This window comes from Hydractinia symbiolongicarpus, chromosome 12, assembly GCF_029227915.1.
Source record: "Hydractinia symbiolongicarpus strain clone_291-10 chromosome 12, HSymV2.1, whole genome shotgun sequence".
NCBI lineage: Eukaryota > Metazoa > Cnidaria > Hydrozoa > Anthoathecata > Hydractiniidae > Hydractinia > Hydractinia symbiolongicarpus.
This window is the reverse complement of record NC_079886.1, coordinates 19,500,869-19,516,266: the sequence shown is the minus strand read 5'-3', so window position 1 is coordinate 19,516,266 and position 15,398 is coordinate 19,500,869. Positions and strand designations below refer to the sequence as shown.

Below are 15,398 nucleotides of genomic sequence, written 5' to 3'. Positions count from 1 at the left end.
ACACAAATACACATGTTGTTCAACACGTGAGGTGGAGAGCATCTGAACAGTTAGCTGAAAGAGGGTATTATAGGATTTATTGCAAGGATGTTAGTAGAGAAAATTAACATAACATTTTTTGAGAAATAGAATTTAAATATATCTGAAACTTGAAACAAAACTTCTTATAAGCAACTGATCGGACAGATGGACAGCGTGACAGATTGTTTTGCAGTATGATAAATATGAAGCCTAGGTATACAGCATTTGTGTATTATTTTTTGTTTCTGTTTTGTTTTGTTTCAAAGCATTTACATAAAGCTTGGAGCATAAAGCTAGAAAATATAATCGCTTAATCAAAGCAGAGTGATCATTGAAAGAGGCTACCTTAGAAAAGAATAAGATCATATAATCTTAACGTCTTTTTAATGTTGCTTCCCTGACATGAATACAATGACTGCATCGTTGACGTCTTTTCAACTTCGTTACCTCAACGTATTTTTAATTGACGTGATATAAAGGTTGATACAACGTCGAAAAATGACGTTGTTTGGGCAACCTAAAAACAACGTGTTCATTCATATAAAGCTAGGAAAATCCGGTGAAATATAATTGTCCAATTAAAAAAACCAAGTGATTCGTTGAAGGACCTTGGGTTAGAATAAGATCATACAACTTCGTCCCCGGGGATTTATGCCTCTCACCGACGCTGCAGATCTGACGAAAAAGGTCCTAGAACAGGCTTGTTTTTTTCCAAATTGTGATTGGCTAAGACTTTTCACTTAATTATACAGTAGATAATTCGTTAGTCGTTCCGTATAATAATATCCACGCTGAAAAAAGGGTTAACAATAAAGTCAGAGCTAATGATACATATGTTCTGCCCGATCAGGAAAATGTTTGGTAAAACGTTTTAGCAGGAAATTTAAATCATTTAGCTTTTATTAATTTTAATCTAACTAAACTTTATCCAAAGATTAAGGTATGTGTCCTTGCTGCCGAAAGTTGTAGTTTTTTTTATGAGCAACTGAACAAGATAGTAAGCTAGCGACCTCGACCCCCGGACTCTTTGTATCGCTTTAGTCCTAGGATCAAGGTTGATTTAGGTAGTTGATTACAAAATGTACAAACATAGCTAGCCATGGCTAAGTAAGCATGTATTTTTTGCAGGAGCAAGTTTTTACTGCATAATAATTATATATTATAAATATGGATGTTCATAGACCTATATTAGGGTTTTTATTTTAAGGCCGTCTTCTTTGCTTGAAGCTCTTCTTGACAGCAGCACCGGTGCTTTGTCCGGGCATTTGCACTGGAAATTTTCTCGCCTGTTATTTCCCGATTTTGAAAGTTATGACGAGTCAATTTCCAAGTAGGCAGACAACTTTTTAACAACCAATAAAAATTTCAAAAACACTGCCATTTTTAATGTGATTAAAATTATGGGTATTGAGCGCTAACGGTTAAACCCTTGGAGTTGCGGCTCCAAAGGTCGTAAATTGAAAACAGCTTTTAGAAAGATTACACTATAATACCAAACATCGAATCTAGGAGAAAAGACAAAAAATGACAGAGGGAAAAACCGAATCAGGTTATTACCCACGTAAGTTGGTTAATAGATCTGGGTACCAACTTATTTGTTTGCATTCATTTGAATGATTCGTAATGCCTTAATTAAAGTTTTTGTTTAAAAACTTTCGAATGAATAAAAGGAGACAATACCTTTGTGCCGTATCAGCTATTAGGAAAAATTAATAAAAACCGTAAGTAGAGATATCAAAATAATCAAATACAATCAACTCCTCGGAAAGTAGCATGTCTGTTATATGCTAAAATTTTCTGTGTAAGTGCATTTCGCTTAATGCTTTTCAATGTTTTGTAGCTTTATTTTATAGTTTTTTAGTTTATAAGATTATTATGAAACGCCAAAGTTTGGTGGTATTCAAGTCAGGCAACAGTAATTTTATTAACAGATATTTTGCTTTGAGTTGTAAGTAAGGCAAGATCAGTGACGTGAGCGGACTCAACTCAATGTAAAATCTCCTTATTTGTAGGAAACAAAATGAAATGACGGTCATACTTTCATAATAAAACCTCTATGTAGCGGATATTTTAAAGAGGGCACCTCTATATAATGTAAACTCTTCTTAGGAATAGATAACACGGCAGTCAGACTCTCATAACAAACCTTATGTAGCGGACACTTTATAGTGTCCCAACTACCCCCTAAAACTGACCTTTCTAAAGCGGACACGCCCATCAATAGGTCATATAAAGGAGTGGCATAACATTATTGCAGAACAATTATTTCAGACATTAGCCCGTATTATTATATTAGCGTTTATTCACCAATATTTTTAATTTCACCGCATTGTCTTTTAAAAATTGTTAAAAAGAACTCTAAAAGTTAGCTTAAATGTCGATTTTTCAAAAACCACGAAGCTCAAGCAATAAAGTACGTTTCTTTTAGATAATTGATTGCTATATTTATTTTTATTTTTGGAATTTGATATCTGAAAGGGTAAATAAATACATTAAGATTTATTTGCTGTCAGAAGCAAATTGTTTTGCTCAAAGCAACTCGAAACAAGTGAAATTTGCTCCTCACGAAGAGCAAGATATGTAGAACACAGGGATAAAAACAATTATTGTATGAGATATTTTTTATAAAATCTACTAAATATCCAAACCTTTTCCAAGTACACGAATTTTTAAGAAAGTCCCACTGAGGCTGTCCGGCAGGAATTTCCCTAATTTCAAAGGACTATGACGATGATACTGAGGTTGTTCTTGCTTATAAAATACAAAAAATTCAACAGATCACGAAGGATAGTCAAGTTCCTCAAGGTGTGTTCTACTTTTTGTTTCAGTAAAAAAATTATAATTTTTTGTAAGGCTCCTATTTTTGCCAATAAAAGGCTCAAAGTACTTATTAGTTTTCTATAAAATTTCTAAAAATTGAGCCGTGTTTCCATTGTTTGTTTGTTTGTTTGTTTTGTTTGTTGTTTGTATATAACCTTGGAGTAAGAAATATAACATAACTCAGTGATTTTAATCTCACCAAAATGACTGGAGCTAATGTAGAAAAAAAATCTCACCACCAAGCACTAGAATAAAAACAACAACGATATTTCCAATGATGCTTTAACCCTTAAAAAGCTGTCTTTTCTTCAGCTAACATGGTTGAAAAATGTACCTGGATTAATTTTTCAATAATTTTTTTTGAATTGTACGCGATTTTTTCACAAGAACACGAAATATGGCTGTGACTCAAAAGTTTTTTCTCTTTTAGACTTTCTTATGATCGTGACCATTTTTTGCAAAAAATAACTAAGTGTAATAACTTTCTACACAGCGCTGACACATGCTGACAACAGCTCATATAAGTCTTATAAGCTAATTAAGTTTTGCAAGCACGCAGCTAAATCGTTGCTATCAGCTCATTTACTGCACCAATTTCTTTCAGTCTTATTATTATTATTTTAAAATAGGCAATTGTGCGATATCAAACGTAATTGGAAACTACAGTATTGAACTATAATCAAGGACAAAGTTCTGTTAACAAAACCAGTTTTTTCGTTATTTTTCAGAATAGTCAAAAACATTAGATGACCAATATTTTTCATCCTACAAACCACAACATTGCTACCTTTGTACATACGTAGACATGCGGATAGCGTTTAAAATCTTTTAGTAAAACTTTCTGGCCCCGCTGCCTTGCTGAATAATTCATATCGTCGTCCATGAAGACGCTGTGAATTAAAAAAAAGTCTCAAGGGAAGTACTCATATGAGATCGGTTAGCCAGAAAGACTCGATTTACCGAACTGGAAACGGGCCGGGATAAAAAAAGTCACATGAAAGGTTTTTAATTAAGTTCTCACATATAATTATTTTTTATATATATTATTTTTTAGCGAAAACTTTCAATGCCAAAAAAAATAAATAATTTTGTTGATAAAAGATTGTAGATAAATGCCAAAATTAACAAATTTAAGCAAAACATTCTTTAGTTTTTAATAATCTTTTTTATCTGTCTTAGCAGGTAAATGGCGACGTCATCAAACTTTGAACCACCTTTTCTCATGAAAGGACTCGTCTTTAAATCTCCACCAGAAAAAGATTTCGATAGAAAACGATGGCATGAACGATGGTGTACGTTAAAAACTTTATATACCAAACCAAAAAGTCTGAAAAAGAAGAAAAAGCGCTCCAGTATTAGAAACGCCCTTAGTTTTAGATTAAGCTCTTCCAACACAGAGGAAAAAGCCTCTAGCGAAGCTTCTGAGGATGATGCCAAAGAATATATGGTTTTCTCCTATTATGAAAAAGAACAAAATGATACTCCCATACGTGAGTAATTATTTACAATTTTTAAAAGGTTTACTAATGCTATGCTTGTTTAACTACTAATAAAAGAGATTTTATTGACAATCAACAAGCGAAGCAAGTTGCCGAAACAGATGGGGTCCAACGCATTTTTAGAGTCCTAAAACACGTAAAACGGCTATACCTTGGACTTCAGAAAAGCTTTGTTTATTGGCAGAAAATAAAAAATTATTACTTAGCATAAAAGTGGCGCCGCCCCTGTTTTTGTACCATTCTTTTAAAATTTCTCAGCTATTCGCCTCCGAACTCTTTGCTTCTTGAGACTTCTTTGAAAATTCTTGGGAAAGTGACCCAAGACACCGAAATCCGCAATCTACAAATGCCATTTCAAATTATTGAACATTCATGCGCAAATAATTACTTATCGGTGTTGCATTTTCAGCAGTTTTGTCGTTCAAGAGGTGCTCGTGTTAAATAGTATATTGATGTTGCTGCATCAAATATGCGATAAAATGTTTGTTTGTAAAAATGTTTTCAGCCATTTTTTACATTCTCCCGCTTCTCCGTGAATGTTCTTTCTTCGTCGATTTGTTTACATCACGTGGGTATAAATCAATAACCTCATTGAATAAATTTTAATCGATTGACAAAAAAGTAGAAAGAAATCCTACTTTTGAATTTGATCGCATTCGACTGCCAGATCGACGTCGATGATCGACAAAAATCATGCAATGTTCTATTTTAAGTAACATCGATTCGATCGACGTCGGTCAATTCGATCACAGACAGAATCCGGCTATTAGTATTAAAGACTAGTTGTTTTTCGCGAAAACATTCACGGATGCGCTAGTCGCACATAATTCAGGCAAAAGGTTTTTGTCCGTCGTACGAATTCTGGATGCCGCTATTTTGTGCATTTCAAGCGATTAGGCAACCATATTGAACCATATTGAACAATGTTGCTCCGACATAAGCGTTTTTTTTAAGTTGACTAACACTTCTCGTTTTAATTTTTTAATTACTATTAAGTACCACCCATTTTGCGCCGTTATAGTCTGTTGTCAAATCTTTTTATAGAAGAGTTTATCGTGGATGGAGCCAATGTAACGAAGCATGCGGGAGGTATACATAATTATAAATATGCAATTGAAATAAAGCTCTCTAACTTTGACAATAACAGATTGATATATTTATGCCATAAGGAAGATAAAAAACATGAACACGAACAATGGTTGGAGGCTCTCTTACGTAAAGACAAATTAGATGTAAGTTAAATTTAGCTACTAAAAAGCTGGGGTGATGTTAAAAAGAACGACCCCACTTTGTACTTTATCCTTTTTTTGAGGGTATGGGAAAGGGGGGAGGTTGTTGGTAGTAAATTCACTTTTTTTCCAGATGTGACATTATGTGTCTTAATTACAAGACCTGGAAAGTTATATATCCGCAAAAGTTGGGTTTTTTAACTTTTGTCAAAGCTGGTTGAAACGATTTTTAAGTTTATTTTTTTTCAACAAAATTTTGTTTATTTCCCCTAATCTAAATATACTTCTGAAAGTAAACTAGGCTAATACTTATTGATAAAAAAGAAAAAAAAATCATATATGAAGCCAGCAGATATTATAATCAAATCAGTATTTCCATTTTAGATATATATCGCAGTGGGCCAATTTCTGAGTTTTATTCTTAATAAAATTACGCTAATTAGTTCTACACCGCGACATTGATTTAAGGAAATACCGGTTTATAAAAGTATGCTGTATAGCCACATGACCACGTCTTCAAACTCTTTTGAAAGAAACGGTGGTTTGATAGAATGAAACAACAACAATGAATCCAGAGACTCCAAAAATTCTTAAACTTTATTGACTCACATTTACAGGGAGAGGATAATGACAACGAGTATTCACAGTACACAGAAAAATCCGAAGTTTTTATACCAGACGAAAATAATCCGTAAGTACATCCCGTTTAATTCGACGAATAAGCACTCCTCTTCAATAAGTGTCAACCCCTTCTAAATAAGTACACCCTCTTTGTTTAAAAGCAGCATCATTTGACAGTCCTACCTTTTGTTCTGACAATATTTTCCTATATCTCTCCTCCTGAAACTTCGTCGCGATATGAGTACCACAATAGTGGTTTGACTAACATTTTGAACAAAAAGCGGCTATTTTCAAAGATACGGTTGCATTACTGGTATGATTTTTTTAATAAAAATAAATGCGATGTGTATTTAGGACCTAAAGTTGAACAGACAGTTACATACCAAATTAGAGGTATTTTATACGTATACATTTAGAATACTACAAAATCTTCGTAGAACACAGGAAAAAATGTTACTTGAAGAGAGTTACGATGTATTGCAGACAGATACATTATGTGAGGAAATCAACAGATTCCAAAGTGGGAAGGAACAAACTGACTCAGGAATATCAGGTGGCTCAGATTATGTCGTCATTGATTAATGATATTCTTTGTAAATATGTATTTTAGAATTAAAAAAATATTGATTTTTAGGAGTGTTTAAGTTGCTGCGTTGTTTGTTGCCTTTTACGATGCCAGTTCAAGTTATCACCATTTACATTTATTTTCAAATTTAAACAGTCAAATTTTCATATCGGCATTTTTTATGTCACCATATGACAACTAAGATCAGTCAGTGGAAGATCGGCTAACAAACAACCTAGTCCTTAGTGTTTGCCCATAGAGCCGCCCTGTCGGCATTTCATAAGGCGAACAAATTAGTGATAGTGTATTTTTATATTTATACTTATTTGTCATTGTATATAAAAAATTGTAATATCTTTTTCATTATTTGTGACTAGTGTTATTAAGATATTAATATGGACATCCACACCACAGTCTTGCCACCTTTTAAAGCGCATTTACGATCAAGTTGAAAAAGGGTAAAATTTATGGCATGCATTTTTTAGCATTTCCGGAAGGTGTTTTCAAATGCAATTTTTGGTCACATCTAGGATAACATTTATATTAAGATTTTAAGCCTTGTTTATGTAGCTAACCAACAAACCTTTCAGAGAATTCTGCCATTTAAATAATGGCTAATCATATTGTTTAATATCTTTTTCAAAAATTCACATTTTTTAAGGTTATGATAAAACAAGCCTATAGGTAGCATTTTCAATTTGCAAATTAGGTTTCCGTGTATATTCAAAATTAATTGTTAGTGGTTGTACAATGATACAAATAAACCATGTAGAACCTAGTAGAACAGAAAAAATATCTTCCTCACATTTTGGTTTAACTCTATTTACACCGCATAGAATTTAGACTAAATATTTATCACCTTTTCTTTAAAATTCTAATTTCTCTGCACTTGATAAAGCATGTGATTTGAAACCTAGGACACATTTCATCTATCTGACTTACTTATCTGACTTACTTGACTTGAGAATTGCTTTATTATAATATTTTTATGCACATGCACGCTGTCAAAAACAGTTTATCTGCGTCCCTGAAAATGGCTAAAATTGAAAACTCTGGAACTATGACGCCTGCCACCATTTCATCAAACCAAATCCGAGCCTAAATAGTTGTTTAAAGTTGCGTAAGTGATATGACAAAACGAATCTTTTTGATTAGGAATTTTCAGAACGTTTGACTACATTTGCGAAATTCATTTCTTGTAAAACACCTCCGCACAACTGATTTGCCACTCACACCTTTCTTTTTTTTTTCTTTTTCCGTCATCTGGAATTGACGAGAATTTTTTCTCATATGTTAGTATCCACAACGGCCTACATAATTTAAGACATGTAGCTAGTACCAACCTTTCTGTTCGCTGCCAATGAGTCAGGGACGCAGTACTAAAAGTTCAAGGGCCATCTTTGAGTAATGTGGAAGGACCTACCACTGTTGGGCCTTCCGCCACGTTTTATGCAACTTTCACGAGATTTGAAGTTCATACAAATAAGGAAGATTTAGTTGCAAAAGAGACAAACATAACCAGATCAAACAGGTTAGTAAAAAATTTAAAATATTTTATCAGTATCTTCTCGATAGCCACTTTGAATGTCTAATGCAAAAGAGCATCGGGTTAAATTACATTGGCTAATGTTATTTAAAAGTTTGTGTTTTTAAAACTTTTATAATATCCTAAAATACTAAAAAATAATTGATTTGCGGTGTTTCCTGTTCTAAAATATTTCGAGAGTAAAAAGTTGATTTTTTGTATTCTGCACGTCGCGTAAGTGCATGAGTAGCTAACTATAGAGGACGCACTTGCAAAACAAAGACAAAAAAATGTATTTTCAGTCCATTGCAGACTTTTGCCACCTAAGAAATCATAAGAACCGATCTATTTAACTAATTTATACCCTGGTGTAGGGGCGGTTTCACGGATAGTGACGTTCGTCGTGCGAAGATCCTGCTTCAACGTTATCTTTGCTATTAAATACCGTACTTGTGTTGTATATTATTGTATTCTTCATGTGGAACACGGTCTTCAACCACCACTAAATTTTTTTTCTGTCTTCAGAACAAAAATCGAAGACACCACAAGTAATCTAAGATTATTTACAACTACCTCAACCTGTTATTACTTTCATAAACAGCCTTAAACTTATGAGTAAGGAAAATAAAATCCTGAGTAACGTCGGGATACTGCAATTATATTGCTACAAATATTTGGAGGGTGGCAGGCTGCCCTTGGGTTTGATGCGCCTACTTTGCGTAACACCCTCGTTGTTGCGGCCTCCGCACATATTAACGAACGGAACTGCTTGCATCAATTTTGGCTAGGACTTATCAAACCGAAAAGATGAAATTTTATGTCTTTATTAATTTTGAAATGCCTCTTTCGATCACCGTTGTTTGTTTGTTTGTTTAAAAATGATTTTATAGCCAAGTCATGGCGTCAAGACCTATTCAAAATATATTGTGAACGTGCTTAAAAACGGCGTGATGTGTAAAGACCATTAACCCTGTTAACACATGACTTTTTAGATATTAATGGGTTCGTGTGTGTGTGGTAGGTGGGGTGCGCGCATGTCATATAAAGCAAGTAACGGTGATAATCCATAATCCACTTCCTATTAACTTCGTTGAAAAAATTTTTAGGAGTAAAACTACAATGAAAGTGGAAAGCAACACAACTGCACTTCACGATTGGCTAAGAAATCGTGATCTGGAACTGGAGACAACGCAAACAAATACCACCAACTAGTACAAGTGAAGGAATTTTTATTTGGGTTTACAAATTTTTTTTAGGCACCCGAAAATTAGATTTACAGAACGGAAATCCCTTTCTGATAATAGAGGTTGGTCGCATCTTGGATAACATTTATTTTGAGATTCTAAGCCGTGTTTATGTAGCTGGCCAACAAACGTTTTAGAGAATTATGTAGCTATATGGAACTTTTAGGTATTTACAATCTTCTCAGTCAAGATTTGAGTATATAGGTAGTTATGCAGGGTATTGTATGATGGCCAACAACGATCTGGCTTAAATACAATTCTGCATATCGTCATAAAATAAAAAAAAACATTGGGATCAACTAAGAAGTTTGATAACCAATTTATTATTTAAGTAGCTAGAAGACCTACAGTCTGGATTGAACACTTAGAACAGGTTATATAATGTGTCACAAATCCAGTTGAGCACAAATAGCTATACAGTATTGTATAACATCTTTTTTAAAAAATCATCTTCCTGAGAGTTATGATGAAACCTATTGCTACGTCGCCACGCAGTTAGCCTTTTTTGTTTTGCAAATTAAGGTTCCGTGGATGTAGAGTCTGGAAGAACACAAAAAGTAAGTAAAAAGTCAACCACCACTAAACTTTTTTTTCTGTCTTCAGAACAAAAATCGAAGACACCACAAGTAATCTAAGATTATTTACAACTACCTCAGCCTGTTGTTACTTTCATAATCAGCCTTAAACTTATGAGTAAGGAAAATAAAATCCTGAGTAACGTCGGGATACTGCAATTATATTGCTACAAATATTTGGAGGGTGGCAGGCTGCCCTTGGGTTTGATGCGCCTACTTTGCGTAACACCCTCATTGTTGCGGCCTCCGCACATATTAACGAACGGAATTGCTTGCATCAATTTTGGCTAGGACTTATCAAACCGAAAAGATGAAATTTTATGTCTTTATTAATTTTAAAATGCCTCTTTCGATCACCGTTGTTTGTTTGTTTGTTTAAAAATGATTTTATAGCCAAGTCATGGCGTCAAGACCTATTCAAAATATATTGTGAACGTGCTTAAAAACGGCGTGATGTGTAAAGACCATTAACCCTGTTAACACATGACTTTTTAGATATTAATGGGTTCGTGTGTGTGTGGTAGGTGGGGTGCGCGCATGTCATATAAAGCAATTAACGGTGATAATCCATAATCCACTTCCTATTAACTTCGTTGAAAAAATTTTTAGGAGTAAAACTACAATGAAAGTGGAAAGCAACACAACTGCACTTCACGATTGGCTAAGAAATCGTGATCTGGAACTGGAGACAACGCAAACAAATACCACCAACTAGTAGAAGTGAAGGAATTTTTATTTGGGTTTACAAATTTTTTTAGGCACCCGAAAATTAGATTTACAGAACGGAAATCCCTTTCTGATAATAGAGGTTGGTCGCATCTTGGATAACATTTATTTTGAGATTCTAAGCCGTGTTTATGTAGCTGGCCAACAAACGTTTTAGAGAATTATGTAGCTATACGAAACTTTTAGGTATTTACAATCTTCTCAGTCAAGATTTGAGTATATAGGTAGTTATGCAGGGTATTGTATGATGGCCAACAACGATCTGGCTTAAATACAATTCTGCATATCGTCATAAAATAAAAAAACATTGGGATCAACTAAGAAGTTTGATAACCAATTTATTATTTAAGTAGCTAGAAGACCTACAGTCTGGATTGAACACTTAGAACAGGTTATATAATGTGTCACAAATCCAGTTGAGCGCAAATAGCTATACAGTATTGAATAACATCTTTTTTAAAAAATCATCTTCCTGAGAGTTATGATGAAACCTATTGCTACGTCGCCAACGCAGTTAGCCTTTTTTGTTTTGCAAATTAAGGTTCCGTGGATGTAGAATCTGGAAGAACACAAAAAGTAAGCTCATTGCACTTGGCTTAACTCTATTTACACCGTATAAAACTTAGACTTAATATTTGGCACCCTTTTTTCAAAGCAAATTCCTAATTTCTATGGACTAGATAAAGTATTTGATCTAAATCTAGCGCACATTTCAACTATACAACATTATTTCGATCATGATAGCATAACACAGTTGTGTTAAAATGTTTGTTATAGGGAAAATATCCATTTGAGATCAAAAAAAGGCTATAACGATATACAATTTTCTTCTTCAAGCAATCTCGTTACTAAAGCTATAAGCCACAAACTGGACCAAAAAAGGTGGATTGTTCAGCAACTCTTAAATCTCATATGACTTCCCTGAACACTCCCGCAACAAACTTTCCATTTTGTTACGCAACACTTCCTAAGAAACATATTGGTTCAAAAATGTCAGCGTAAAAAAGTCCGTCAAAATATTACTCATCTGCATCAACCTCGTCCCGGAAGTCTTGTGGCCCCTTAGTCATTATTACGGAAAGGTCAACAATTAGCGTCTTTTTCGCCGCTATTAAATAATCAGAAAGGCAAAATGTCCTGGGAACAAGTTTGCATTAATCTAGCTTGTGACGAGCAGACCCAAAGAATCAAAGTATAGTCCGAGATGTGATAAATGTGTCGGTAAGAAGGGTCTATAACAATCAACAGTGTTTCCTCTCTAAAATGAGTAAAGGCAAAGTTGCACCTTAAAATGTTTTTGCTATGTGCATAGATGGTTTATGAGAAACCAATACTAAACAACCCGAGGTGAATCTTAAAGCTTACCTCCCGCAAAGAAAAAATACTTGGTTTTATATAAAAAGCTTAAAAAGTTATCTAGAAGTCATTTCAAATGTTTGGACTTAGATATTTTAATAAATATGCTAATTAATGCATGACGTCGTGTATTTGATATAAATAAGGTGTTATTTTAAGAGTTTATTAACGTGTGCGGTTGTAAATATGTAAATATATTTCATCTTTCCAGTTTAATATTTGGAATATATTTAAAGAAATCTTTCGCATTTTATGTCCTTAACATGTTCATGGAATAATTAAGTATTATTATTACTTATTTATTATTACTTATTATTACTTACTTATTTTTTTTTCACTCCATTTGTTTTATTCCTGCCAAATATTTTGTACCAGATCTGCTACACGGGGAGCTTTAGGACTCTCTGGAATTACTTTTTCATTTAATCTTTTTTTGCACCAACGAATTGTTTCTGACTCGCTATTTCATGCTGGGTCTTGGTTTTTAATGCGTTATTTAAACAGGTCCTTTGTCAGCAGTATAGTGTCATACTGCCAACGATCATTATAAGACGCTTCCTGAACTTATTTTGTTTATTTTCTTTGATGTGTCGCAGCTTTTTTGGAAATGTTTGTAAAAAAGTATGAAAAATATTTGAAATCCTCGCCAATTTAATAAAGTGTAAAATTGTCAAAATTATACCCTAAACCTTTGTTTGAGGCTTCCAACACAAATCAAAAATGAAGAAGGATTTTCTAAAGCTCAAACGAGTTATAATTAACACGCTAATTTAACTTTACTGACTTTAAACATCAAGAAAAAAAATCGTAGAAAAAAAGTTTTAATGAAATGAAAAAACAGATTAAGAATGAAGCACAAACACGTAGCGTTTAACTCTATTAAAGACTTATGAAACATCACTCACACATTTTCACGACATACGACCATCCTGCACATATGGTGGGCAAACATGACCAGATGAAACAGTTCATAAAAAAATTGGCTTTCCAAGGAGGCTGTTTTAAAGTCTATACTTAAAACGTTTTTTATATCCTAAGATGCTGAAAAATAGTTAGTTTGCGGTGTTTCCTGATCTAAAAGATTTCGAGAGTAAAAAGTTGCTTTTCGGGACTTTGCACGGCGTAAGTGCATATGTAGCTAACTATAGCGGACGCACTTGCAAAACGAAGAGTCCATCGCAGACTTCAAAGTTTTGCCACCAAAAAAATCATAAGAACCGATCTATTTAACTATTGTATACCTTGGTAAAGGGGCGGTTTCACGGAGAGTGACGTTCGTCGTGCGAAGATCCCACTTCAACGTTATCTTTGCTATTTATTATCGTACTTGTATTGTGTAATATTATATTCTTCATGTGTATCAATTAATTTTTTATAGGCTTATAACCGGGTATGTTGAGATACAGTCAATGTACACTTTTCTTTGTCACGTGACCAAGGAATAAGCGGGAAAATGTCACACATCGTTAGTTAGTTTTGCACACCCACCCACCCGCTCTTAGTGTCAGACTTTTTGAGTAAAAAAATTATATCTTCCTTGCAATTCTTTTGTAAATTTTATATTCCGACTGCATAACTAAATAGTCTGATTACTACACTTGTATCGCATGTACGAAGGTTATGCAGAGTTAATAAATGAAGTTATTTTCGATTGAATGCAATGAATTAGAAAATAACGGTTCTTAGCCGCTGCTTCATCTGCGTTCAGAGCAAAAATCGCATACACCACAATTAATCTAAGACTGGTTAAAACTGCCTCAATCTTTTATGACTATCATAATCAGCCTTAAACTTATGAGTAAGGAAAATAAAATCCTGAGTAACGCCGGGATACTGCAAATACATTGCTACAAATATTTGGAGGGTGGCAGGCTGCCCTTGGGTTTGATACGCCTACTTTGCGTAACACCCTTGTTGTTGCGGCCTCCGCACATAGTAAGGAACGGAATTTTTTGGTTAAACTACAATATACAACTTTACTGCACAGTACACGCTATGTCGATAGTCATCTACGAAAAAGTGCGATTCCTCATGGAGAAACAGAATTTTAGATGTCAGAAATCACAAACATTTATAACCGCACATATTAACGAACAGAATTGCTTGGATCAATTCTGGCTAAAACGTAGTAGACCGAAAAGATCAAATTATAATGTGGCGTGTTAAAATGCTAATTTTATCACTTAAGCGTTAGTAGTTCTGGAAGTATGACACGGCACCTTACCCACCACACCCACTCCTCCCATAAGTATCTAAAAATCCCGTGTTAACAGGATTGAAGGTCTTTACACATGACGTCTTCTTTCAACATATCCATAATATATTTTAAGAAAGTCCTGACTGCATGAATTTACTATAAAACTATCATAACAAAGAAACAACAACAAAGAGGCATTTGAAAGTTGATAATGACATAAAATTTGATTTTTTCGGTCTAATAAGTTTTAGCCAAAATAGTTCCAATAATTAAATTTCTGCTTTTCGATGGCATTATTTTTCACGTTGAACAATAAACGAAAGCTTATCATGACAGTTATGAAATGTTTTCGATTTTTGGCACCTAACATTCTGTTTCTTCACAGAATTATCGCACTTTTTTGTACATAACTATCGTCACAGAGTGCACTGCGCGATAATGTCGCGTATTTTGCTTTAACCAAGCAATTACGTTCCTTGCAACAAATTTTGCAGTATCCCGACGTTACTCAGGATTATATTTTCCTTCCTCATAAGTTTAAGGCTGATTTAAGCAATACCAATATTTGAACTTGTCTAATCCCGTTTTCTTCTGCTTGTGGTACCAATTTTAAGCATTGGTGAAGTAACGTTTTAATTATTCACGTGGCTTGAATGGGCGGTTTCTAAGCATCTAACTTAGATGTCATAAATCCACATTGTTAGCCAAACCTATATCTTGGAACACAAGAAAGATTTTGAAAAAAAATAGAAAGATTCATAGTTTTATAGTTTTTTTTGCTGAAAGTAAGCTTGACTAGGAAGAAGTAAAATTAGTATTTTTCTATACAATCTATGTGGTGAAAGTCTTGCTTATAAGGTACGGCAAGTTATCTTTTTTATTTAACTAGGGCGCAAGCTAACTTTATATTGCATTTCAAAAACATTTTTAATAAGACAGGGATAATCTATTTTTTCCTAACTTCGTTGAAAAACCTTTGGGAGTAAAACTGTAATAAAAGTTAAAACTTTCAAAAACTAC

At 33.8% G+C, this 15,398-nt stretch overlaps 1 protein-coding gene and 3 non-coding genes across 7 annotated transcripts; all 4 read left to right on the top strand.

Moving 5' to 3' along the window:
- Positions 1-33: 33 nt before the first annotated feature.
- On the top strand, positions 34-7,561 carry LOC130621878 (uncharacterized). Of its 4 annotated transcripts, none has more exons than XM_057437239.1 (5): positions 34-235; positions 4,024-4,331; positions 5,385-5,572; positions 6,187-6,260; positions 6,607-7,561. In XM_057437239.1, the coding sequence occupies exons 2-5, from the start codon at positions 4,028-4,030 to the stop codon at positions 6,770-6,772; spliced, it is 732 nt and encodes a 243-aa protein (XP_057293222.1). In that variant the 5' UTR covers positions 34-235; positions 4,024-4,027; the 3' UTR covers positions 6,773-7,561. The 4 variants fall into 4 exon arrangements, with proteins under 4 accessions (XP_057293222.1, XP_057293220.1, XP_057293221.1 ...); XM_057437237.1 differs by having other exon boundaries at positions 35-235; positions 4,021-4,331; XM_057437238.1 differs by lacking the exon at positions 34-235 and adding an exon at positions 1,710-1,822 and having other exon boundaries at positions 4,021-4,331.
- A 1,317-nt stretch (positions 7,562-8,878) lies between these two features.
- LOC130622788 (U12 minor spliceosomal RNA) lies at positions 8,879-9,028 on the top strand. Its single transcript, XR_008981102.1, has one exon. It is a non-coding gene; the product is annotated as a U12 minor spliceosomal RNA (small nuclear RNA).
- Positions 9,029-10,200: 1,172 nt separating this feature from the next.
- Positions 10,201-10,350, top strand: LOC130622786 (U12 minor spliceosomal RNA). The gene has a single exon (XR_008981101.1). It is a non-coding gene; the product is annotated as a U12 minor spliceosomal RNA (small nuclear RNA).
- Positions 10,351-13,962: 3,612 nt separating this feature from the next.
- Positions 13,963-14,112, top strand: LOC130622789 (U12 minor spliceosomal RNA). Its single transcript, XR_008981103.1, has one exon. It is a non-coding gene; the product is annotated as a U12 minor spliceosomal RNA (small nuclear RNA).
- Positions 14,113-15,398: the final 1,286 nt, after the last annotated feature.